This window comes from Bos grunniens, chromosome 9 (genome assembly GCF_055505025.1).
Source record: "Bos grunniens cultivar Pamir isolate PY7600 chromosome 9, Bosgru_T2T1.0, whole genome shotgun sequence".
Lineage (NCBI taxonomy): Eukaryota > Metazoa > Chordata > Mammalia > Artiodactyla > Bovidae > Bos > Bos grunniens.
The window spans coordinates 39,173,043-39,199,752 of record NC_141173.1 but is presented as its reverse complement, the minus strand read 5'-3'; the positions used below and the strand labels follow the sequence as shown (position 1 = coordinate 39,199,752).

The 26,710-nt window shown below is 40.4% G+C and overlaps 1 protein-coding gene across 6 annotated transcripts in view; it reads right to left on the bottom strand.

The window, feature by feature from the left end:
* Nucleotides 1-26,710, bottom strand: part of LAMA4 (laminin subunit alpha 4) — a 148,272-nt gene that overhangs the window by 48,920 nt on the left and 72,642 nt on the right. For all 6 annotated transcript variants that reach the window (XM_086317224.1, XM_086317227.1, XM_086317222.1 and 3 more), the window contains 6 exons: nucleotides 25,152-25,262; nucleotides 18,095-18,206; nucleotides 15,073-15,240; nucleotides 12,311-12,504; nucleotides 7,331-7,447; nucleotides 3,691-3,839 (listed from right to left, as the gene is read on the bottom strand). In XM_086317224.1, coding sequence (XP_086173350.1) covers nucleotides 3,691-3,839; nucleotides 7,331-7,447; nucleotides 12,311-12,504; nucleotides 15,073-15,240; nucleotides 18,095-18,206; nucleotides 25,152-25,262 — 851 coding nt within the window. The remainder of the gene's footprint in view (nucleotides 1-3,690; nucleotides 3,840-7,330; nucleotides 7,448-12,310; nucleotides 12,505-15,072; nucleotides 15,241-18,094; nucleotides 18,207-25,151; nucleotides 25,263-26,710) is intronic.

The window sequence follows — 26,710 nt, the reverse complement described above, 5'->3', positions numbered from 1 at the left end:
CTGGGCAGTGCTCACCCACACGCCCCCTCCTCATCCCTCCACTGCCCCCCTCCCACCTCCTGGCCTTTCCTAGGGGCACATCGTCTTCCCATTCCTCTGCTTTTAGTTCTTTCAAGACTTCACCTTGTTTTGGCTCCTTGGCAACTGCCTGCCTGGCAGCAGCCTCAGGGAAAGGAAATGCTGATTTTAAAACAGCATCTGCACCTCTTCAAGCAAGAGCTTGTTTATGTGGTGGCGTCAGGCAGAGGAATGAACCTACATTCATCCCCACCTGCTGCTTACCCGAATCAGCACTGTTATTCCCTCCCTGTCAAAGAAAGTAAGGCTCTCAGAGAGGGTGCATAACCTCAGCATGGTGTTATTAATAAATATTAGCTGGTTTCACTCTATTTATTCAATCTTATCTCTTTCTTTTATATAACAGATCACATATTTCTTGAAGAAGGGTTATAATAAGTATTGAGCATCACATGCAGATACTGGGTCAGCCCCATTCCATGTACTATATCTCTACATCTTCCCACACCTGTGAAGTTGACATTGTTATTCCTTTCCCATAAAAGTTGCTGAGGCTCTGAGGAAGGGTGCACAACTTGCCCAAGGCAAACATGGTTAAGGTCTGTCTCATTCCTGAGGCCTAGCTGCTCCCCTTAAGTGCACAGCCCCACCTCACAATCACCCTGATCCTTACACCACTTTCTCTGCCTTTGTCTCCTCTGACTCCTGTAAGGTTCCGCTAATATTTACTGGTACCCATCATGCACTGGGGGGCTTCAGCTGGTAAAGAATCTGCCTACAATGCAGGAGACCCTGGTTCAATTCCTGGGTCAGGAAGTTCCCTTGGAGAAGGGATAGGCTACCCACTCCAGTATTCCTGGGCTTCCCTGGTGGCTCAGATGGTAAAGAATTTACCTGCAAAGAGGGAGACCTGGGCTCAATTCTTGGGTTGGGAAGATCTCCTGGAGGAGGACTTGGCAACCCACTGCAGTATTCTTGCCTGGAGAATCCTCATGGACAGAGGAGCCTGGAGGGCTACAGTCCATGGGGTCATAAGAGTAGGACAGGACTGAGCGACTAAGCACAGCACAGCACATCATGAACTAGACACCCTCATGCAGAGGCTGATAACAATATGCGCCTCAAAGGATTGAAGTGAGGTCCAACAGGGATAAAATATGTTTAGTGCTTGGTACCGTGCCTGGCATCTAGCGAATCTCAGGGCTTATTATTACACTTAAACTATTTCCTAAATGGAAATTTCAAACTGTATGGGTATCCACATAGTAATTCATATTACTGACAAACTCTTCTTCTTCCTCTATACTATGAACTCCACCCTCACTTCCGCAGCCCATCCTAAACCCTCTGTCTTAAGTTTATTCAGTGTTAAACCCACCAGTTCCATCCTTTCCCCCCCAACTCTGGATACTGATGACTAGTATCACTTTATTCATCAGTAACTTCTCAGAAGAGTCACTGTGATGGGATCTACACGACACTACAGATCCTACACTGGCTCCTCTCTTCACACCACCTGGACCTACTGAGCTCAGCTAATCGTTTCTCAGCCTCCTTCATGCAGTTTCAGTCTCTGCGCACTGGCTTAGGCTCAGAGAGACTTCCTCTGTATTTCCTTGGCAACTCTATTCTCTTTTGTCCAAGTTCACCATCACTCTGGCTCCTCTACAATAGGGCTGATATCTATTAGGCACACTAAGGGCCCACAAAGATGCTTTCACGTTAATTTTTTTTTTTTAATCAGAAGAAGAAAAGTGAGGATAACAGTAATTCTTACATTAGCTTTTATATCAAGGTAGTTATGACATATAATTAAATTTTTTTTTTACAGCCCATGAAAATTATAATGCAGCCCTGCTCTGCAAAGGTAATTCTGATCCAAATGTTTGCTACTTATATCTCCCTATAACTCCCTGTTCAGAAATGGAAAAGAGAGTAAAATCTGAGAAGGTTTTAAAAGAAATGGATAAAAGGTATAAAATGTTACCAATATTTTAAATACTTAAAAATTGTGCTGGCTAGAGTTGGTGAGCAGATATACCTAAGAATTTGAAACAAAAAGCCTTTCTTTGTTTTCATTACTAGGTACAAAAGGGTACTATATTGATATACAAAATAAAAAATGTTCTTTTGAAATGGAAGCTTCTTGATGAATTGTATGTATTTCTATTTGAGACAAAATATGCAAATCTACTGGGCATACCAGATAGATGTCGAAGAATATTCACATTTTGAAGGGAAGACATCTATCAATTTGGATGTTTTCCTGAATATATGTAGAAATATGCTAAACATAAAAAGGAGACTTAAGGTGATTGATATTTCTGATTATGTTTCATGTACAGCTTGGGGTTACTTCCTTAGAAGTTCTAGCTAGAACTCTGTTTGCTGCTGGGTGACATTTAGAGGTTTGTGTTGGTATCCCATTCAATGAGATGTTAGTGGCTCAGTGGTGTCTGACTCTTTGTAACCCCATGAACTATGGCCTGCCAGGCTTCTCTGTCCATGGACTTTCCCAGGCAAGAATACTGGACTGGGTTGCCTGTCCCTTCTTCAGGGGTTCTTCCCAACCCAGGGATTGAATCCAGGTCTCCTGCATTGCTGGCAGATTCTTTACCATTTGAGCCACCGGGGAACTCCCAAACAGCTGTAGTTACTAAATGACAAAAGAACGACGAAGACAGCCATAAAATTAATTTCAAAAACAATAACCTACCAATACAGTTATTACCAAAGATAGCATTTTCTCCAAGTTCTATTTGACTGGCTTGATAAAAAACCCATTTCCTGGGAACATGACACTGAGCTGTATACAACACCATCTCACACACCAAGATTTTACCCATGATCTATCCATCCCCACTCCAAACCTGCCCTCTCTTCTTGGGAGACTTGGAAGGATATTTGAAAATTTTGGCAATCAGAAAAAAAGCTGATTTAGTTTTGAACAGAAGTGAACACTGGTTCTTATTTAATTCATGACCTTTACCAATCCTTGTTTCTAATTGCCAGATTTGCAATCTTTCTTTTCAATGATCTCGTTATTTACCTATTTTTTTCAGGATCATGAATTAAACTCCAATCTTTTAGTACATTTAAATTAACATTAAATGAGTGCTTATGACTCTCTTCTAGATACTTTGAGGAAAACCATCAACCAATGCTCTCTTAACAGGTGTTGAAATAAAATAGTTCCGGCTAGGCACTGTGGAAAAGCTAGAGGATTTGACACAAGTCCCTTATATTATTGACTTCCTACCAGCTTTACTTAAGACATCTGGGTATGAAAAGCTCATGCTGTCTCTGAAATGACGGCAGAATTAGACCTTGCAGAGGGATCTGATTTACCTGATAATATTTTGTGGAGCAGTTATATCCCTAACTAAAACGTGTTAGGTTATCCTATTACTTGTGGAACAGAGCTACCCTGCTACAACACAGATCTCTAATCTGACAGATTTTTTAAAACTGAAAAACTGTCTCCCCAGAGCAATTTCAGAAAAAACAACTGGTTCTCAAACTGGCCAACCAACAAACAGACAAACAAACACACAAACCCAACCCTAAAAACAAACTATTAACACTGTATCCCAGCAACCCTGTCATGTGAAAGTGAACAAAAATAAGTTACTCAGTCTGGAGATATCTGCATTCTTACAACCAGGGTGTTACCTGCTCAACTCATCAGCCTCTTGCTGAAGGTTCCGTGCATGGTCAACAGCTTCCTGAACTAAATCATGACTGAGGTTGCTCAGGTTGGATAGTTTTCTTTGAAGTTCATTTTTGGCTCCATCTATTTCGGCATAAATCCCTGATGCATTCTAAAGAAAATATTGAAAAAAAAATTGAATTTAGAGGGACTTAAAATATTTTTCCTAGGGAGCACCAAAGATAATCTCTATTCCTCCTTGCTGTGAAGTTCAGTAAGCTTCAGGCCAGATCCAGAAGAGTCTAAAAGGCTATGTGTGCATGTTTAGTCGATTTAATTGTGTCCAACTCTTTGTGACCCTATGGACTGTAGTCCACGAGGCTCCTCTGTGCATGGGAGTCTCCAGGCAAGAATACTGGAGTGGGTTGCCATGCCCTCCTTCAGGGTATCTTCCTCACCCAAGGATCAAACCTGCGTCGTGTGCACTGCAGGTGGATTCTTTACAGCTTAGCCACCAGGAAGTCTAAAAGACTATATACATAGATATTTACCTATTTGCATCTTCAACTCCTCTACTGATTCAGACATGCTCTGCCATCTCTCGTCTAAAAAGAAAACTAAATAGAAACGCCCCACTGTCCTCACTTCTCCCTAATTTTAATCCTTTCATAGCAAAATAGAACCCCTCTGCAAATAAAGTGTTTATACATGCTATCTCTATTTCATCAGTTTAAAATTCACACTTTTGACTTATTCCAGTCTGGTTTTTACCCCACTGCTCCACCAACACAGAAATTTACTTAATGATTTCTGAGCTACTAAGTCTCATGGTTATCATTCAGTTCTCATCTTATTTGACCTCTCACCTGCACTTCCTGTGCTGACTACTCTGACTGACACTCACCTTGACATGTGACCTCTCTTAATTTTCAGTTCAACTGTGGACCTATGATTTTGGCTAAAGTTCACACATGGGATGCTGCTATAAACCTATTACTTCCAGCCTTGGCTGGGCCCTCAACGCTGAAAAGAAATTTGCTCTCCTGGTCATTGAACACAGTGATTCTAAACACTGTCACTGTTCCAAAGCCAATATGAATTCCTGCCCTCACCTCTATCTGATTCTCAGCAGGTCACTTAATTTTCTTTTTTATCTAGAAGACATAAGCCAGCTGTTAGTGAGGAGCACTTTTTTCGAGCTCCTGATGTGATGTTACATCTCTATGAAGGGAGCTCAGTTAGTGACCTTTGCACCTTTTCCTTATTTTGCTCTGAGAGGAGAAGTGGTTTACTTAATTGGTAAATTTGGGGGTATAACTATATAGACTCTGCTCAACTCCAGACTGCTGCCTCCAGGGAGCAAGCTGCCAGCAAAAAGCTGAGTTTTCCTGTGCTCCTCCATACAGTGCAAGCTGCCCGGGGCACCACCATGAACCTTGTGGTGTTGGCAATTTCAGTGGGCAGACCTGCTAATGCTGGTACTGAGTATCAGCCACCCCACTTGGCTAAGAGATCTTTTAAAAAGCCACACCTCAATTAGCTGAAATAAAGGGGATATTCTTGATCTTCATATTTACTATTTTTCAACTTTTTTAGAACTTAGGTCCTGAAGGTGGGTAGCATTTACTGATAGTTCTCCTCAGAGACTCCCACACTGACAACAACCAGTAATTTCTCCAAATGGGTTGAGTACAGTAGACAGTGGGGGGCTGGAAGGTGGAAATGGCAACTATATAGAACTCTTGAGATGTTTCGTTGTGAAGCAGAGTAATGATGCAGGGATCAGAGAGGATGTGAAAGTTTTTTTTAATTTTAAAAGATATCAGATACTAGATGTTTCTACGTTTCTATGTTGGCAGTAGTGATTCAGTAGAGTAAGAACTGGGCAAAACAGAAAAGAGAGGCCACAAGTTGATGGACTGAAACCCAGCAACCCTACTGTTGAGCAGTGGAAGTGTGGGACTTAGAACACAGGTTGGGGGGCTGAACTCTGACAGGAAAAGGGACTCTTCACTAATTAGAACAGAAAGGAAGGGAGAAGTAGGATACACATGCAAGCAGACTGGTAGATTTGGGGAGCGAAAATGAAGGGAGTTCTCTTCTCATTGTTCCCATTTTTAATGAAGCATGAAGCAAGTTCACCAGCCAGACTGATAGACTGGAGGTAGGTTTCCCACCAGTCATACTGGCTTCTCTGGAGTGGCCACAATGCTGAGGGTACTTGGGTTTACTGGTTTATGAGATTAGAATTCTCAGGTGAGTATAATAGAGAAAGAAGTATGTATGGAAGTAAAAGGTGTTTGCAAAGAATGATTATACTGATAATTTGAGCTGCTCGTGCTGAAGTTCACAGGGTCACAAAGAGACGGACACAATTGAGCGACTGAACTGAAGGAAGGAAGACTATGAAAGGAGTAGCACGAGTGAGATGGAGGAGGTTTTGGAGTCGCTAGAGAGTTTCTGGGGTGTACACTCTACAGTAAGGGCGATAACAGATGGTGCTTAGGGTGCTCAGTTGTGTCTGACTCTTTGCAACCCCAATGAACTGCAGTCTGCCAGGCTCCCCTGTCTATGGAATTTTCCAGGCAAGAATAGTGGAATGGGTTGCCATTTCCTTCTCCAAGCTTAGGGAGAGAGGTGCTTGATACTGGGATTTGGAAGAGGTACTCTTATTGATGATAAGACCTGGGTCTGGTCATATGAGGGATTACAGAGGTGGATGGGGGAGGAAGAGCTTGTCAGACAGGAGAAGTTGAAGGAACCGGAGGTCTGAGAGCTGGTAGACTCATTCATGTGGGTTTTGATGTCACTGGGGAACTAGATGGGAGTAGGGACAGAAAGGAAGCTAAAACTGTCAAAGAATAGGATGGATCAGATGACTTTAAGATAATATCCTTTTAAAGATAATAAAAATAAGCCGAGAGTACTTCAGTGATAGTTTGGTTCACTGCATTTATTGTAAAATTTCTACTTTAAAAAAATGTGGCTTTCATTGATTTTGAATCCCAGCTTTATTAAACATACAACTTATGCATAAAGAGTGGGTAGGATGCATCTACATTTGCACTTTCAACAGAACTTTCTGTGACTGGCTGTGCTGCCCAAAATGGCAGCCACCAACCACATGTGGGGCTACTGAGCACATGAAACGTGGCTAACGTGACAGGAATTTTTAAAAAGTATTTACTTTTGGCTTCCTTGCTGCAAGAGGGATTTCTCTGGTTGCAAGGCGGGCACTTCTCCCGGGGGTGGCTTCTTCGGTTGCAGAGCACAGGCTCTAGGGTGAGCAGGCTTACAGCAGTAGTTGCGGCATGAAGGCTCAGAGCAATCGTGGCGCTTGGGCTAAGTTGCTCTGCGGCACGTGGAATCTTCCTGGATTAGGGATTGAACCTCTGTCCTCTGCATTAGCAGGCGGATTCTTAATCACTGGACCACCAGGGAAGTCCTAAATTTTATTTTGTTTTGAGTAATTTAAAATTTAAGTAGCCATATGTGGCTAGTGGCAACTGAACAATGAAAGAAACTGAAAAATGCAGTCACCTGATCTTAGTTTAACAATGCCACCTAACTTGATAGAATGGAGTCGATTGCTCCTCTGTGACACTGAGCTAACGTTCTAACCTACTATGAATATTAACCTGAAAAAGTCACATGTGTCCTTACCTTTATTATGCTATCAAGTTCTGACAGGGTCAGTCGTGGCATCATCAGTGAGTTGGAAGACGTCCTCAGAGACGCGTTCACCCCTTCCGTCTGTTCCCTTACTCTCTCATGCTGTTTCTGCAGGAGGAAAAGCAAGGGAGAGAGAAATAGACGGTCACTTTAGATAAGGAAGGCATTAGGGAGAGTGCTGTCAGCCTGCTGTCACTGCACTCAGACAGATCCTATCTCAGACCCACCAATGAGTCGCTGTGCCACGCTGGGGAATTCCACCCAGCCCAGGCTCAGCTTTCTCATTTATAAAATGGAGACAATGAAAGTAAGCTCCTCAGGAGCCTTGAAGAACTTAGTTATGATTATTACTTACAGTGCCACCACATCAAAGAGAACTGACACTCCAAAGAGGGCCCCTGCTTCTTTCTCCATAAATGTGAAGTGGGGCCAAGGTTACGGGACTGAACACAGGCTCTGTATTTGCAGTCACTGAAAAGTGACCTAATTCCAGAAAGCATTTATCATGTGCTAACTTTGGGCCAGGCACAAATACCTCATCTGGACAGGAATAAAATATATACAAAAGAATCTTAAAGTCCTTTCAGAAATTTAAAGTGACCCTAATATCAAAGCATAAAATTCTGATCTCGCTTCTTTCTACTCTTTATGTTAGATGTTCAGGTGTTTTGAAGAGGTAAATTGCCCAAGTGTGGATATAGTTTGTCCCTCTTTTTAAAAAAATATTTAAAAATTTTATTTATTTATTTTTGGTGGTGCTAGGTCTTCATTGCTGCGCGGGCTTTTCTCTAGTTGCAGCAAGTGGGGTCAACTCTCTAGTGTGGCGCACAGGCTTCTCATTGAGGGGTCTTCTCTTGTGGAGCACACGGGCTTCAGTGGTTGTGGCACATGGGCTCAGTAGTTGCAGCTCTTGGGCTCTAGAGCACAGGCTCAGTAGCTGTAGCACACAGGCTTAGCTGCTCTGCAGCATGTGGGATCTTCCTGGACCAGGGATAGAACCCGTATCTCTTGCATTGACAGATTCTTTACCACTGAGCTACGAGGGGAGCTCTTTCTTCCTTTTTTTCCTTTTCAAAATTTTTAAAATTGAAGTATAGTTGATTTACAATGCTGTGCTACCTCTGCTGTACAGCAAAGTGACTCAGTTACACACACATATGCATTGCTTTTTAATGTTCTTTTTCCATTATGTTTTATCATAGGATATTGAATATAGTTCCCCATGCTATACATTAGAACTTGTTGTCTATCCATTCTAAACATAATAGTTTGTATCTACCAACCCCAAACTCTCAGTTCATCCCTCTCCCTTGCCACACCCCTCCTTGGCAACCAGAAGTCTCTTCTCCCTGTCTACACGTTTGTTGCTGTTTTGGAGATAGGTTCATTTGGGCCATATTTCGATTCCACATATAAGTGATATCAGATGGGATTTGTCTTTCTCTTTCTGACTTACTTCACTTGGTGTGATAATTTCTAGTTGCATTCATGTTGCTGCAAATGGCATTATTTGGTTCTTTTTTTATGGCTGCTACTGCTACTGCTAAGTCACTTCAGTCATGTCCAACTCTTCACAACCCCATGGACTGCAGCCTACCAGGCTCCCCCGTCCTCGGGATTTTCCAGGCAAGAACACTGGAGTGGGTTGCCATTTCCTTGTCCAATGCATGAAAGTGAAAAGTGAAAGTGAATTCGCTCAGTCATATCCGACTCTTAGCGACCCCATGGACTGCAGCCTACCAGGCTCCTCCATCCATGGGATTTTCCAGGCAAGAGTACTGGAGTGGGGTGCCATTGCCTTCTCCGTTTTATGGCTGAATAGTATTCTATTGCAGAAAGAAACAGCAACCCACTCCAGTAATTTTGCCTGGAAAATTCCATGGATGGAGGAGCCTGGTAGGCTACAGTCCATGGTGTCACAGAGTCAGACACTACTGAGCACACACACAGTAATCCACTGTATGTATATTCCACATCTTCTTCATCCATTCATCTGTCAATGACATTTTGTTTTTTTCCATATTTTCCCTATTGTGAATAGTGTTGCTACAAATACTGGGGTGCACGCATCTTTTTGAATTGTGATTTTCTCCAGGTATATGCCAAGGAGTGGGATTGCTGAGTCATATAGTAGTTCTACTGCTAGTTTTTTAAGGCATCTTCATATTGCTTTCCATAGTGGCTGCACTACTTTTTATTTCCACCAACACTGTGGGAGGGTTCCCTTTTCTCCACACCTTCTCCAGCATTTGTTATTTGTAAACTTTTAAATAATGTCCATTCTGACTATTGTGAACTGACAGCTTATCGCAGTTTTTATTTGCATTTCTCTACTAATTAGTGGTGTAGAGTATCTTTTTCATGTGCCTCTTGGCCTTCTGTATTTCTTCTTTGGAGAAATTTCCATTTTTCCATTGGGCTGTTCCAAGTGTGGATATGTTTTCTGATGAACACTTTCATTTACACTTGCCACTCTGGAGTTTTACAGTCAGGGGTGCTGTGATTCTGAAGAGACACTGTGGCACTTCAGAGATTGAAAGGAACACAGAGTGAAACTTTAGGAGGGGAAAAAGTAAAAGCCTCATTTTGTAATCTGAGTAAAAAGTGAGCTGAAGTTACTTTAGAAATGGTAATTTAAATTGGAATTGAAATTTTTGTTATGGTATGATATCACAGAATTCATTACAAAAGCCTACACTTGAATGACATATTTTAAAACTTTTAAAGTTCATTTTAATGTCCTGTCTCACTCCCTGGACTCTCTTTTCTAATTTAGTGGAAAAGAAGAATGAAACCCATTTTCTCCACATACCTTGCTACAGGGGAAGACATAGGTCTAGCGACAGAAAAGCATCTCATTTGAACATCCTCTTAAAGTAAGAACTTAAAAAAAAATCAATATCCCTTCAAAATCCATCAAGCTTAATTCAGTATGACTATCTGGGGTTAACCATTCTTGTCTTCACAAGGACAGGTAGTTATATAGCTCTGCACAAAAGCAATATTTTAAAGTATGTAAGGAAGAAGGGTGAAAAAGATTGGTATTATCTAGATCTCTCAGAGCAGTTTTCCTGTTACAGAATCTGAGATATGATCCCTTCTGGAAGCTCGTCTATCTGAGCTGCCTTGTGGGAACACAGCTAACACCCTGAAGTAACAACCAAGCTTCAAAACCATGTGCAAACAGCACTGCCTGGTGAGCTCATGGGTAGTAGCTGGAAATGATGTGCTTCAAGTTAAAGGGTTTCTGTCACTCGCCAGACATAGAATTAGACAGAAATGAATAAAATTAGCTTTGAAACAAAGGTATTCTCACAGAGAGATGGACAATTTGAACAGAAGAAAATTTAGAAACTAATAATTAGTGAAAAATGACATAATTAGCATTTTTCAGCATGCTTCAGTATCCACTTCACATATGCAAAAAATAAAAGTCTCCTCATACTTAAAAAAGAGACAGAGAAAGTCTTAGGAAGGTGGAACTTTGGTTATCAGAGTCCCTAAATAGACAGAATCTCATATTCATCTGATACAGATTTTTATTATTCTGTTATCCTTTCACATTGGGAGTAGGAAGACAAAATAAATAATGTAATCACTAGTTGTGTGGCTATTATTTGCACACAACAAAATGATCAAACTTTGTGGTTATTTTTGGTTTTGTATAAGGATTGCAATTTTGGTGTTATTTTTTTTTAAGCCATACTGTAGTTCTTACAGTGAAATGTGATAGTAAAACACTTATGGTGAATGGGGGAGACATCCACTAGCAGATGATCACAATACAGAACCAAGAATGGAGGGGAGTGGAGGAGGCTATTTTAGTTGAGAAATAACAAAGGCCCACACTGGAGAAGTCGTAGGGGAAGGGAAAAGATGGAAGATAGTTAAAAATACTCCAAAGGTAAAATGGGCCAGATCCTGTGGTTGACGAGACGTGAAGGTGGGAAAAATTCAAGGATAAGGATGAGTCCCAGTAACTTTCTTAAATTCTGCTTAAAGAATTTATTTTGTGTTACACTCATAATTTTGTTGTGCCAGATAATCATGTTTTTGTTTTTAAACAAAAATGCTATCCTGACCATTATTATACTAAAACATATTGGCTAAGAGATTGCTTCAGTGGTGCAAAATGGCAATAATAAGTACAATTCACTTTTATTTAGGAAATTTGATGATGACTTACTGAAAGGTAGCGATGACTGAAAATCAGTTTGGAGAACCTAATTTAAGTTGGGTTTGCTGATAACATAATTGAAGTAATGAGCTTCCTCATAGCTGCTTCCTATTTCTGACACTGCTTTTAGAGGCACATGTCTTCCTATCAGAAAATGACCATTCACAGTGATGGTGTGAGTGCATGTATTGCTCAGGGTAGAAGTGTGAGCACCACCAGTTCTAAATCTGGAGGTGTGGGCATGCACAAATCCTGGCCCCGTAAGGTGACCGCTTTGGCAAGCTCTGGCCAAGCCTGGGAAATTTTTTCACCTCTTTGTAAGACCTTAGCTTGAATTAGACTCCCTACCTCTGCAGCTGCTGATCAGTCAGGCTGTGAGATTTGCTAATCAGGCCCTTCCAAAATCACACATATCCTTACAGGAAACACGGTTCTGGGTTGCTTTGAGATTTTTAGTACTCTCGGTATAAAAGAAGTTATACACAGGAATTATGCCTTGTTTTCTCAGTTGCAAACAAGAGAAATACATCCAACACAGGCGGACAGAAGCACGAAGAACAACTGCATTCTTCTTAACGCACAAGCTAAACAACTGCAACAGTTTCAACTTGATTTTAGTTGTGCACACTTATATCAGCAAATGACAGTGGCAAAAAATGTGCAGATAATTTTAAAAATAAAGATTTAAATGTACCAATATTTTAAAAACTGTTTACCAACTGTCTCTTCTTAGGATAACGTCGTGTTGTATTAATATATGCCCCAAATGCATTTACATTTAGTGTCCACCGTACCTCATGGTCCCGCTGCCTGGCTGCTGTGGCTCTGTTCATGTCTTCAGCATCCCTGACATGGTTAAGGGCCTGGTCGAGTGATTCCTGGAGGTCTGACAGCTTGGCGTTATAGTCGTCCAGCTGCTCCAGGACCACAGGAAACAGAGAGCGAGTGTCATTGTACTGCCTCTGCCAGCTCTCAGCCTGGCTCAGCACTGGGGAGAAAGGCACACAGAAACTCAGTCTGGGCTCCTCCCTTCTCTTCCCATCCCAGCCCACAGAAGCAAAGATGCAAATTTGGCAGGTGACGTCTTTAGCAATAGTGATTAAAGCTGTTGGTCACAAAAATGGCCCCATTATTTGAAATTTTAAATACTATTTTGTAGGATTTGGACCATCCTAGACCACCATCAGCTAAAAAGGGAGTTGATTAGTTTTCCTGTCAAGATGGTGCTTTATGTGGAAATGATGTCATTCAACTAGGTTTATTATTACACAGATTATTAATAGCTTTACCATACAAACGAAACTTGGATATACTACAGTTTTACTATTAGAGATATCTCCAATTATTTTGTCTATTATTGGCAAATGTACAACCATTCATCTTCTGTATTCTCTCCAGGCAGCTATTTTTAGTTAGCTCCTTTATTTAGGTCAAACTTAATCATTATTCTGGAATCATTATTCCAGAATCATTATTCTGAAAGATTAAATGGCAATGAAATATTCTTAAACTTTGCCTATGTCTTAATTCTCTAATCAAAGTTACATGCATTGCTTCTGTACCTTGATTCTATTTTTTCTCCAGGGACTATCAGTCTGTCTTATTGAGGTTTTGTATTTACTTTCATCATCATGAACAGAAGATACAAGTTCACGGTTGAGTAGAGAAAGTGGCTGAAAAAATGCCTTTACTCGGTGGAAGGCTGCTAAGTGGGAGATGTATTTGGTTCCACTTCCCCATAGTCGTCTTGTTAAATCCCCAAACAGGCAAAGCATCTGGCTGTGATATGAGAGTTCCAGCCTTCCTGACTGCTGGCCTAATCTGCACTCAGAAACGGGCCTGAGATTCTGCCTTATTTCTTACTGTTTCTAAGACCTTGTAAGTCTGCTATCACAATATACCTTTATGCCAAAATTACTCCTCTATTAAAATATTCACAACAAGTTTTAACAGAAGTTGACAGTGACAATTGTAGGAAAATGATCTAATGTAGGTGTTCTTAACCCTTTCTGTATCATGGGCCCCTTTACAACCTGGCAAAGCCTTCATTCAGATCCCTTCTTATATGTTTTTAAATGTACAAGATAAAATATGTAGCACTAAAAAGATGTATAAAAATTGGTAATATAATAATACATGTGCTTCCTTATCAGTGTGTTAACGAATAAGATTTAGGGGTGAAACCAGTAACTACTAAAATTCTTGAATTATTGATGAATTTAGCATTGTGAAATAACAGTGACAACTGAAATATGATACACAAACCTGTAGCCTCTTTTTGTTGACTGTGTAGATTAAAATGGACACAATTTTTTATAACTCTTCTATCAAGAGTCAAGTCTTTTTCCTCACCCTTGAATCTGGGCTGGTTTTGACCAACAGAGGGCTTCCCTCATACCTCAGTTGGTAAAGAATCCATCTGCAAAGCAGGAGAGCCCGGTTTGATTCCTGGGTTGGGAAGATCCCTTGGAGAAGGGATAGGCTACCCACTCCAGTATTCTTGGGTTTCCCTTGTGGCTCAGTTGGTAAAGAATTCGCCTGCAATGTGGGAGATCTGGGTTTGATCCCCAGGTTGGGAAGATCCCCTGGAGAAGGGATAGGCTACCCACTCCAGTATTCTGGTGTGAAGAATTCCATGGACTGTATAGTCCATGGACTTGCAAAGAGTTGGACATGATCGATCAACTTTCACTTTCACTTTGACCAATGGAATGAATATGACATTGCTGAGTTCCAAGGCCAGGCCTTGAGAGACCTTGTACTTTCCATTCTTGCCCTCCTGGAAGGCTTCTGCCATATGAACAAGCTCAGTGAGCTTCCCAGAGAATAAAACCCCACGTGGAGGGAGATGCCCAGCCATCCCAGCTAGGAGTCCAGACATGTGAGTGAACTTCACCACATGGAGCAGAGATGATCTGTCTAGGTTGAGTCCAACCCAAACTGCCAACCTATGAAATCATGAACAAATAAATGCTTACTGTTTTAATGTCTGGGGTAGATTGTGAGACAGTAATTGATAACTGATATAATGACCAAGTCATAGATTCACTAATACTACTGTGGTTTGTTATTTACATTAATCATTAAAGGAAATGTTAAATTTCCAGTGAGGTTTCAAAGTCATTAAAAGTCACTCACGGACATCAGAACATCAATGTTGCTGGGCTTTGTTTTGTTACATCTTTACTGCCTTCTCAATGAGACTTCTCTTATTGAAGTTTTGGGAATTGCTTCCCTTAGCTTTCCTTCCCCTGTTTTTTCACCAGCTGCTACATTCCTATTTTTTTCTCCTCAGGAGTAAAATCTTGTAGATTCCTTGTGGAATCTCAGCAGTTTATCAAAAGCTGAAGGTTGGGTCTGGATTTAAAATTCCTGGTCTATATATATAGAGTCAAGTTGTCCTGAAGAACTCCCTGAGGCCACTTTAAATGCTCAGTGACTCTGAATATCGGGAATTGGTTGCTTTGACCAAACGCTGCCCTGTGACTGGGTGTCCTCTCCTGGACCCACAAAGGAAGCAGATATGTGCTGGCCTCTAGAAGCTAAATATACCTACATTCATGGGCTTCGTCTGCCTCCTCGTCCACAAGTTCCCGTTGGGTGAGGAACGGCTGACGGCGTCGGATCTCCTCAAGCATCTTCTGTGCCAACACCAGCTTCTCGGAGATTTCCTCAGAGCTAAGTTCCTGCTCTTCCCCATAATACAGCATCTTGCTGCTGATCTCTGAAAGGAAGGGCACAGTGAGAGAAGGCAGGAGGGGGAAGTGCTGGGGAGTCTGACAGTGACGTCACTGAAAACACGAACAAGAGGGCAATGGGCAGGGCTGATCCTAAAACGGAGACAGAGACCTGATGCAAAGACAGCGTGGTGGTGGTCATGCTGTGAATACTGGTGTCGGCCCTGGAGTTCATCATATATTCCAGGGAGAGGTTAAACCAAAGGAAGTCACTCTTTGCTTTTCATTTGGCAACTTCAGAACAGGAATGGAATTAATACCAAGTTTGCTCTGATTTCAGTTGAGTCTGATTTTCGTATGAGTAAAAAATGTTAATATTTAAGAAACACAAATCTAGGGTCTTTGATCAGTCTTTTATATAATAAAATATATAATTTGGAGAAAATGTTCTGATGTATCACCTGTCACACATAGGAAGCATTGGAGATATTAATTGTAATTTAACCAAGGATGTTACCTAAGCTCTAAGCCAAAATGAGTGTACACTGATGGCTGTTCAGTTAGTCTTTCAGATTGTTGTACAGACTAGATATAACACACAGGTTTCTTACAGCAGGATGTGAGCTTTTGATCATTAATATATACATATTTTTTTTTTGCAACTGCTGTTTGCCTTCTGTGGTATGACTGCCTGGCAAGACTGTTCAATTCTGACTCTGGGTCATTCTCAGCCTACATCCATAAGTAGTATCCATTTCAGAACCAGAGGGACGGCTGAGACTCAGAGGCAATAGATGGGTTGTCTGAATACTGGCAGAGCTGAGCAGGCCTCTGGTTCCCTCTTCCTACTATATATGATCAGATGAAAGCTATGTAATTGCCACCTTGTCCTATGGTAGCTCCAGGAGGAAGCATTTTATCTTCCTGGCATAAATGAAATTGTCTGTCTGTGGTTTACTATGATCTATGTGGTTGGCCAGACAAGATGGGTAAACAACACTGGTCTCACATAAATCATACCAGGATAAGGGCTTGTATTTCATATGGATAATAGCTTGAAGGTCACCAGTAGTTACTTTAGAGATGGCTGGGAATAAGGAATGACACACTCCTGGTGTGCAGCATCCCTGAATTCTGAAGCAAGGGAGATAAATAGGGGAAGAGGTTTTCAGTGCTGTAAATATTACTGATAAAAGCTTTAGAAACTAAAATATACTTAAACAAAACTCAAGAAGGAATTAAATACTCATTTCTCAAGTAAAGTCTAAAATATTAACCCTTGAACTAAACTAAACATATATATTTTCCTTAGATCTAGCATTGGCAATGCTGAATTTCTTGGCATTTTGATGCAGATATTATATTTACAATCTGGCTTATTTTATTTTAGCCATGTCTGCTCTAGATTAGAAAAAGGAAATACAGAGAATAACATTTATGCTTTTGGTCTTTGAAGGCTGTTCATACATTACTTTCGAAAGGTAGAAACTGATGGAAATTACTGTTTTCTATTTACATTTCTTTTGTATTTTTTCCTTCTTATTCTATGTCCTAGGGTCAAATAAGGGTCAAATAAGAAGGCTTAGATTCCTTCCAAATGAAATACCCTAGAATCACAATTTGAGTTAGACAGCAAAGGTGAACTGTTTTTTTTTTTTTTCCCCCTGAATGGCTAAGATCTAAGATGCTAGCTTTTTCTGCTGCCGAGAGGGACATTTATTTCTTAATTAGATGAGATCAGCTAATCTAGGTTTAATCTTACTTTTTGAATAAATCAATTTTAACTATAAAATATTATATGGAAAGAACATTTTATTGGTAGATGCAAAAGCATGAAATAGTAAGGATGGGAGCAGGGGATGTTTGAAATGCATACCATTTGTTTTTATTATGTATTATGGGCACCGAAGGAAATACAGCGAATGATTAATCTTGGCTCAATACATCCCTTGTCCTGGAATATGCTCCCTCTACCTCAGTATAAAGATATGAATCTTCCATTGTGGGTCCCTTTACTGTCATTGTGCCCTTGAGATGTACTTGTAGTTGTCATCCAGCTCTTAATATATAGGATAATAAAAACTATGGAAACACACAAATACTGTATCTTAGCAGACTGTAACCCAAGTAAATTTTCTTTATCTTAGAACCAAAGCAATCGCCTGTTTTCTGTTGGTAAACTGAAGGCTTGCTTTCAGCATGCTATTAAGATAGTCTTCAAAATGCAGCCTGCGTTTATGAGAAGCTGGAATACAGGTAAGTAAACCCTCAAGAAGAAAGGTAAATCTGCCAGTTTTATGCTTTAAGGCAAAGAACTCTTCCACACCCACTCTTGGCGTTTCTTCTGGACTGGAGACCAGAGCATGCACCTGCCTGGTTCTTAGGACAGCATGAGAGAGACAGCGCAGGATAACTTGGATTAGTGGACAGTTTGCTGTCATTCTAAAGGCAGGGTTTTCACTGCAAATAACTGAGAAAAATGTGACTCCTACTCAACTCTTGCATTTTAGAGACAACACAGAATGTAATTTCCTCTACTGGAAAGGTATACCGGCATTTCACTTCTGTGAAACGCGTGGAAAGGGAATGATTTTTTACATACATTCTTGTTTTTTTTTTTTTCCTTTTGGCTGCGCTGCCTGAGTCCTAACCACTGGACTGTCAAGAAATTTCCTCTACTCTCCACATTTATTATTGAAAATAGACAGTTAGTGGAGATGAGTACTCAGAAGTCCCAGACAAACAAATGTGAAAGAAGATCTTACATGAGTTTGAAACGGTAACACTCTAACCACAGGTCCTGGCACACAATAAACACTAACGGTAGCCATTACTTTTATTGCTGTTAATAACATGAGTGATTGCTTGACATGGAGCTGAACCACTAGAGAGTATATTTACCTTGGATTTTATCCCTCATATTGTGGGCTTGCTCTGCAAGCTGAGTTGCGTGGTTAATGGTATCCATGCTTTCCTTCTGAGCCAACTGGACCTTTCTTGAAGCTTGGCTTTCCTATAAATAATCCGTATAAACAACAGATTAATTTTACGAGAAGGAAAGGCTGTGTATATGCATGTGGGGGTGGGTGAGCATAATGTATTCTGTAAACATAAATTTCCCTGACATGCGAAAGTTCCGTAACATATAAAATGGACTCATGCATGAAGATGGATGTGATGACTAGCTTTAGAATTACAGATGCTATTTCTATTCCTAAGCCATCAGTCACAGTTCAATCCAAACCACCCATCTTTCGTAAGTAATCTACCCTTTGAATTTTTACTGTGTCTCAAGATGCCAGACTAGGGAATTATCCATGTCTGCTGATCAGTTTGACATTGTGCTGACTGAAATGCTTAAGGGTTCAAAGGGAAACATGTTGAGAAAGCAGGCCGATCTCAAAATGTTCCATGCATCCAGTGGCTTCTGGGTGGTCCAGCCACTGCTGCAACTAAATTACCACAGAGATTGAAAGGATTATGCTCACTAGGCTAAAGGCTATTTTCAGTGCTGCCTTCCAAATTCCCATCAACACTGAAGGCACTTGTGTACAAATAATTACTCAAGCAGTTTTGGCTCGGAGTGAATGAAGTTCTTCTCTGAGAAGCTGATTTCATTCTTTCAACTCTGTTTCAGAACTCACATGTAGGATCTGTCAAGATGAACCCCCAACTCAAATGTGGCTCCTGAAGAAAGGATGTGTGGGTGTGCATGTGTACATGCATATTTATCTCTGTGTGTATAAAGACAGAAGAGAAAGTACAGTGAAAGTGTAGTCACTTGGTTGTGTCCAACTCTTTGCGATCCCACGGACTATAGCCCGCCAGGCATTTCTGTCCATGGAATTCTCTAGGCAAGTATACTGGAATTCTCTAGGCAAGAATACTGGAATGGAAGGCCATTTCCTTCTCCAAGGGATCTTCCTGACCCAGCGATTGAACCTAGGTCTCATGCATTGCAGCCAGATTCTTTACTGTCTGAGCCACAAGGGAAGCATGTCTTAAAAAAATGGTTCAAGGCCAAGACACTGGCCTGGATGCACAGCATGGAGCTGGGTACATACTCTGGCATCAGAAAGATGGATTCATGGGTTATATTTAAGAGGTGGGACACTTCCTCAGTCTGGCATTTGATCAAGCGCCCACTTGCCTTGCCCAGTGTCTTTCTGGTTCAGCTCTGTGACAAAGAAGCTGTACCTGCCTGGATTGCCAGGTGACCTGCTACACAGAGTGCTGGCTGGTAGGCCCCCAGAACAGGAGAGTGGCTGTTTCAAATCTCTCTCCTTTTATCTCTTGTTGCAGTGGGAGGATTAGGCCATGCTTTTACCTGGAATGTTTTTATGCAACCCACTCCAGTAGTCTCGTCTGCAAAATCCCAGGGACAGAGGAGCCCAGCACTACAGGCATTGGGGTCACAAAGAGTTGGACGCGACTGAGTGACTGAACAACCATCACACAGCATAACCCAAGCCACTGGCCCTTTAAGGAGGAGAATGCGGAGATGGTATCCCAGCAAACACATGCCCCAGGAGCTTTTCATTGGCACTGTATCCAAAATCCCTCCAAACAAAGCTCCCTGTGCAGCAATACTGCAGCTCCGTCGCTGAAATGCATGCTCTCTGAATGGACACAGCAATCTGAGTCACATGTTCTTTTCCCACAATTTCAATCTCCCTCTTGCCCTGTTCTAATGCTTTCTGGAAACACAAGCTTTGTGGTCACTTTAAAATTAGATGATGTAGAAAATAAAATGAATCTTATTCTTGATGTCATCCCTCCCTACTTTTAAAAAATAGGGACACAGACCTATAAAACATTAAAAAATGTTTAAAGTTGATTTTTGGTCCAGTTTAAATTCAGTTATATTTACAAAATACAACATGCATATTTTTGACTTTGGCTTCATCCTTCAAGGGAAAAGGTTTATTGTTATTACTGTGTTCATTTATTTCTTGATATGGAAACTGAATTCACCGAAGTAATGAGACAGGTAGAAGATAACTCAAAGACAAGCTCTTTTGACCAACACCAGAGGGCGCTTAGATACATATATTTAAAAAAAGACAGCAGCAAAAAGGAACATCTGCTACTTTAAACTGCAAAATTACTGATATAATATACAGTGATGCCTTATTTGAAAGTTCTACGGCTTTCTTTAACTTTGATTATGGAAGGAAAATAATGATATGGGCACATGGTAAAACAGGTGCATCCTGCCCTAAGGAAAACTATAAAAAATTAGCTCACAACTGTAAGCTGGTTGATGTTTAGCATTACAAATGGATTAATCACTTACTCACCTCAGCAGTGAATTCTGACACACATTTGACATAAAGGTGGCAAGAATTTCATGTACTATACAGGGCATAAAGTATAGTGTACCTAGAATACTATTCTATTGAGTGAGGATGCTAATCATTATCTAGCATGGTCTGGACTCTTTTGAGAGTGAAAGGGGATCTTCTAATAATAACTCTAAGATAAGCATAAACAGAGGCAGTGCCGGACAAAACGGCAGTAGGAATACTGGTGTGCCATTTCACTATCTGTATGGTGATGTCTACTTGTGTGGGTTTAACTATCTCCTAAACATTGAAATACTTTTCCAGCCTTGATCTCTTCTCTTGAGCTACAGACTCAAATCTGTGGCATCCACAGGTACTTCACCTGACGAGGTCCAGAGAATCCATTCTGAATTATCAGTCTTGGCCATTTATCTTTCCAAGTCTAATAGCTTACATCTTTGCAACTCTTCATATTCAACTGGTCACTGAATCACTTTTATTTCACTCGTCCTTCTGGCCTCTCTTCTTGTTGCCCACCACTAGTTTCAGTTTATCCCAGTTCACTGCAATTTCCTTTCCAATGAACATAAGGTAGCAACGGACTGCTCTTGTTTGGATTACTGTGACAGTCTACTAACTGGTGTCCCTGTCTTCAGTCTTAAACTCACCAATTTATCATCCCCACTGCGGAGCAATGTTTCTGAAACTTCGCACCTAATCAGCTCATTGTTGTAGGTAAATGCTCCAATATCTTCCAAAGTCCATAGGATGAGTATGGTGGGCAAGGTTCTTCACGATTTGGCCTCTGAGAACCTCTTCAGCATTGTCTGCTGTTCCTTGCTTTTTAAATTAATCTTCTGCAATGCCAAGGCTGAAGTTCTACAGTCTTCTGCTGCTGCTAAGTCACTTAAGTCATGTCCGACTCTGTGCAACCCCATAGATGGAAGCCCATCAGGCTCCTCCATCCTTGAGATTCTCCAGGCAAGAGCACTGGAGTGGGTACAGTCTTCTGGTCAACTGTAATTGAAATATATTTTGACTTTTTGTCCTGTCTTTTTATCAGGATTGGAGATGAGGCTTTTGATGTATGGAAGTGACCTACTTTCCTTCCAATCCTAAAGGTCTTCATACATGCTGCTGTAGCTGAAGGAGTACGGATGAGATGGAGGAGATGGAGAAGTGTAGGGAACAGTGTGGCATCCTCCTGACCCAGCTCTTGGGAGACTGGGCTCTAGATCCAGATGGCAAAGGGCAGCACTGAGACTGGGAGAGGGTCACTATCTTCACTTCTGCTTGTAGCCTAGTCCACTCTGGTTCTGAGCATGCTGCCTTTGGGAACACAGGAGAGTGGAATCTTGACAGAGGCTTTGGTATTTCATTACAGACATGATCAGCAGTGGCAAAATCGAGACTTTTTTGAGCAGCAGCTCTTTGGGAACACAAATGCATGGGCATCCTTTAGGGGCTTCCCAGAAGTTGCTGTTGTTGTCACTCAGTCATGTCTGACTCTTTACAACCCCATGGATTGCACCATGCCAGGCTTCCCTGTCCTTCACCATCTCCTAAAGCTTGCTCAAACTCATGTCCATCAAGTCGATGATGCCATCCAACTATCTCATCCTCTGTTGTCTGTTTCTTCTCCCACCTTGAATCTTTCCCAGCATCAGGGTCTTTTCTAATGACTCAGTTTTTCGTATCTGGTGGCCAAAGGACTGGCACTTCAGCTTCAGCATCAGTCCTTCCAATGAATATTCAGGACTGATTTCCTTTAGGATTGCCTGGTTTGCTCTCCTTGCAGTCCAAGGGGCTCTCAAGAGTCTTCTCCAACACTATAGTTCAAAAGCATCAATTCTTCAGTGCTCAGCCTTCTTTATGGTCCAAATCTCACATCCATATATGACTACTGGAAAAATCATAGCTTTGACTATATGGTCCTCTGTTGGCAAAGTAATGTCTCTGTTTTTTAATATGCTGTCTAGGTTTGTCATAGCTTTTCTTCCAAGGAGCAAGAGTCTTTTAATTTCATGGCTGTAGTCACCATCTGCAGTGATTTTGGAGCCCAAGAAAATAAAGTCTCTCACTGTTTCCACATCTATTTGCCATGAAGTGATGGGACTGTATGCCATGATCTTCATTTTTTTAATGTTGAGTTTTAAGTCAGCTTTTTCACTCTCCTCTTTCACCTTCATCAAAAGACTCTTTAGTTTCTCTTTGCTTTCTGCCATAAGGGTGGTGTCATCTGCATATCGGAGGTTATTGATATTTCTCCTGGCAATCTTGATTCCATCTTGTGCTTCATCCAGCCTGGCATTTTGCATGATGTACTCTTTATATAAGTTAAATAAGCAGGGTGACAATATACAGCCTTGATGTATTCCTTTCCCAATTTGGAACCAATCTATTGTTCCATGTCCAGTTTTAACTGTTGCTTCTTGACCTGCATATAGGTTTCTCAGGAGGCAGGTAAATTTCCCTAAGTACGGGGTGGGAAGAGGCAGTAGGATTTATCAAAAGAGGGCTAGAGGACTTAGATATGGAAGTTGGGGCAAAAACCCAGTAACTTTAAGTTAATGTAAACTGTGAGATTTGGGTTACATTAGATTCATGTAACAGATACTTTGCATACAGAGGATACAGTTGTCCCTTGAACAATGCAGGGGTTTGGGGCACTGATACAATTGAAAATCCACGTATAACTTCACAGTTGGCCCTCCATATCTGAGGTTCTATACCCTTGGACTCAACCAACTGTGGATCATGTAATACCATTGCACCATAGTATCAAAAAACACCTATGTGTAAGTGAACCCTCGAAGTTCAAACCCATGTTGTTCAAGGATCAACCACATTTTCAATTTTAAGAGGCAACATTACTGTGATTTTTATCACACTGTGGGAATCTACAGTGAAATTCTTCATTCTAGTTAAAGCTAAATATTGTGAACTTTTCTTGATAGAAGGCTTTCTAAGACAAAGCTTTTATTACATCCTTCTAGGAATCAATTATGAACTTTTCTAGACCAACGGCTTGAAGGATGCTTGAGAAGTCATTAAGACTAGCTCTGGGTGTTTGTTTCAAAATGTTTCAGCAGGTTCTTGTACCATCAGGACTGTTGATGTCACAACAAGAAGGATGTTATTTTCAGTAAGAATCAATGGAAACAACTGGGTGAATGTTCTAGTAGCTTCATCATCAACTTCCTGCTTTGGTGGTCTGTTCTTGTTGCTCAGGAGCCTTTTCTACTGTGATATTCCTTTGAAGCTTACATTATTTCCTCCCCATGAAAACCTGAATTTAATTAATATTGGAAATAGGAAAACTGTATAAGAAAACAATCAGTAACTCTGTGTCTAAGCTATGGGAGGAACTAATCTTGGTGAAAACATTTCCTCAAGAATTTGAGACACTTCCAGCAAGTTCCAGCCATGACATAGAAATGAAATGACAATGAGTTTTCACAAAGATCATGGTATTTTCCTTTGAACTTTAAGAGATCTCACTGCTCCTCAAATGTTGATGGTTGCATGGAGAAAGGGGGACTCAATTTTTATATGCATTTAAAAGCAGTTGAATCTTCCAAGGATTCAATTAAAGTAATTCATATTTTTAGAAGCATAATCTCTTAGTTTAAGAGGTCCAAGGTCAAAAGAGATTATCAGAATCATTTTAACCACTATTTTTGCAGAAAATGAGAATTGTTTCTGAAAAGAACAACAGTTTATGTCAAATATTAGTATCTGAAAGCAGAAATTCCAGGGTACTCTGGGCAGAACTGGTGGAACATAATCAGGGGAAAAAATGTGTTAAAGATTTTAGTATATTAAACATGGTGCCTTGGAGCTTAGTTGCATTTTCTATTTTTTTATTAGATGGAAATTTTTCCATTAGACCCTTGGGGAACGACTTTGCTCATATTTTAATGTTTTTGTTAATCTGTGAGAGCTTTTAGAAGCCACATTTCCCTCAACATTTTTCTTAGTCTCACTGACTTTTTTTCATTTATTTAGTTGTTTTACTGAGTATTTGCAATTTTACCTTGTCAAATCTATTCTTCTTTTTACTATAATTCTTCATACTGTATTTAATTGCATTTTTATTTCCTTTCAAGATTTAATAATTATCTAGTTCTATTTTCTTGAAAATTTTAGATTTAAACTAAAGTCTTTAATCTGTTCGAAGTTCATTTTATTAATAGTATATGGTAAAAAATGAGGGTCCAAAGTGTTCTTTTTCCCCTGCCAAACTGCAAAATTGCTTTCTCAACACAATTTCTCCTCTTTCATTATTTAATGCATCCTGTAGCAAGCATTTAAAGTTTATATGCTATATAATAAAGTTTACTTCTAGATGCTCTATTGCTCTTAGCCATAAAATGTTAAGGCAAACATTTGAACGAATATCCAAGTGAAATACATATCAACGATATTTACCAGCAGCAAACACAACGAAAGTTCCCCATAAACATGGTTTTTCAAGGAAACCAATCAAAATGGGAAGATACAGTAGAGACCAAACATATTAACTTTATCCTCAGGTTTTGCCTTGATGTATCTTAAGGCACCTGGGTCCCTGCATTTTTCTGGGCTGTGTTAAGCCTCAATCATTTGTGACTAGCCAGTCTTACACTAGCTAAATCCCTCACTGAAGTTAGTCTCAGAAACCAAATACATACCCTTTCAGCTAATTCCTCCATGTCAGACTGAAGGCTTTTCATTGTGTTTTCAGCATTGTTGATTTGTATCTTTCTTAGGACATACTGGTTTTCTCTTTCTGACAATTTTGTCTGTGGATTAAAAAAAAAAACCAAATACGTATTTTTCCATAGTCAGTAGATGTGCACACCAGGTTTATAAAAATACACAGAAAACCCTTTCAGTGTAAGAGGACTACAGTAGAGAGTCAGCCTTTATTCTCAAAATAGCGGGGTCCACAGGCTACTGCAAGCTGGTATGAAATTTGAGGTCTGCATGAGGGGACTGAGAGCTCTGGGGACAGAAATTCTGTGAGCTCCCCTCAGTAGGCTGGAGAATCTGGTGTGGGCTGTGCTGGTTCTGGGGAAAGGGTACCTTTTGCAAATTTGCAAAAAGGCTCAATATAATCGGGCGGTGGCTTTGCGTGTCTGAGCTTTAAAATTTCAATTCTGGCAGGTCTTTGAGGAAATGATAACCCACCTTGATCAATGAAAATGGAGTTCTAGAAATTCAGTTTCCTCTTTCTAGTGTAAGGAGAACAATTATTTTTATTTCAGACAATTTGCCCTTTTCATTTCCATTTTTGAGGAGTTTGCACCAGGTGTAGCTTTCCTTCAATTACTTTGGAGTAAGTCCTTCAATCTGGGCACTGACTTCCTATCAGCTACAATATTATTATATCTGATATAATAACTATTTCTACCTTGAAGCTGTCCTTTTGGGGAAAGAGGATTCAAGCAGTATCAAGAGGACTGAGTCTGGGTGACTCCTCTGAGAATACTGCCTTCATGTGTCCAAATAGATGAGTTTGGACAAAAAACAATTCCTAAACTGGGAATAGAGTGCTTACTAAGACTTCATCCAGCTTTAAAACTTTGTGATTTTTGTTTTGTTCTACACTTTGCCGATTTGGGCAATTGCTGTGGATATTATTTGTACCTCCTAAAAGCAGAGAATTGAGCACTTTCTATGTTAGATACTATTCTGACTGCTCTCTATATAACAACTCACTGTATTCTCTCAACAACCCATGAGATAGGTGTAATAATTATCCTCAATTTCAGATGAGGGGAATGAAAACTAAAGAGGTTAAATAATTTACTCAAGGTCACAAAGCTAGTAAGTGTCAGAGCTGGGAGTTGAATCTAGGCATTCTGGTGTCAAAATTTATGCTCTTAACCACTACGCTAATTTGACTAACAAAATAAAAAAGTATGCTGGAATTAGTTCTATTAACCTTTCAGCTGATTATCATTGTTTTAAAAAGTATCTGTTGGTTGTGATAGAAGCCTATTATTTAGAGAGGGAAAAAACATCTCTTAAAAGCACTGTTACAGTTTTTGACTACTGTCTGCCTTTAACTTGCTTATCAGATTTAACCACTAGACCAAGGAAGAGAAACAGTGCACGTGAGCATGCTTGTGTATTTGAGTGTGTGTGTGAGTATGGAAAAATGAGAAAAAATGTTTGTCAGTGAGATGGAATGGTAAGGGCAGAAGAAAGAGGGAGGAAAGAAAGGAAAAATGGAGAACAAGAGTGT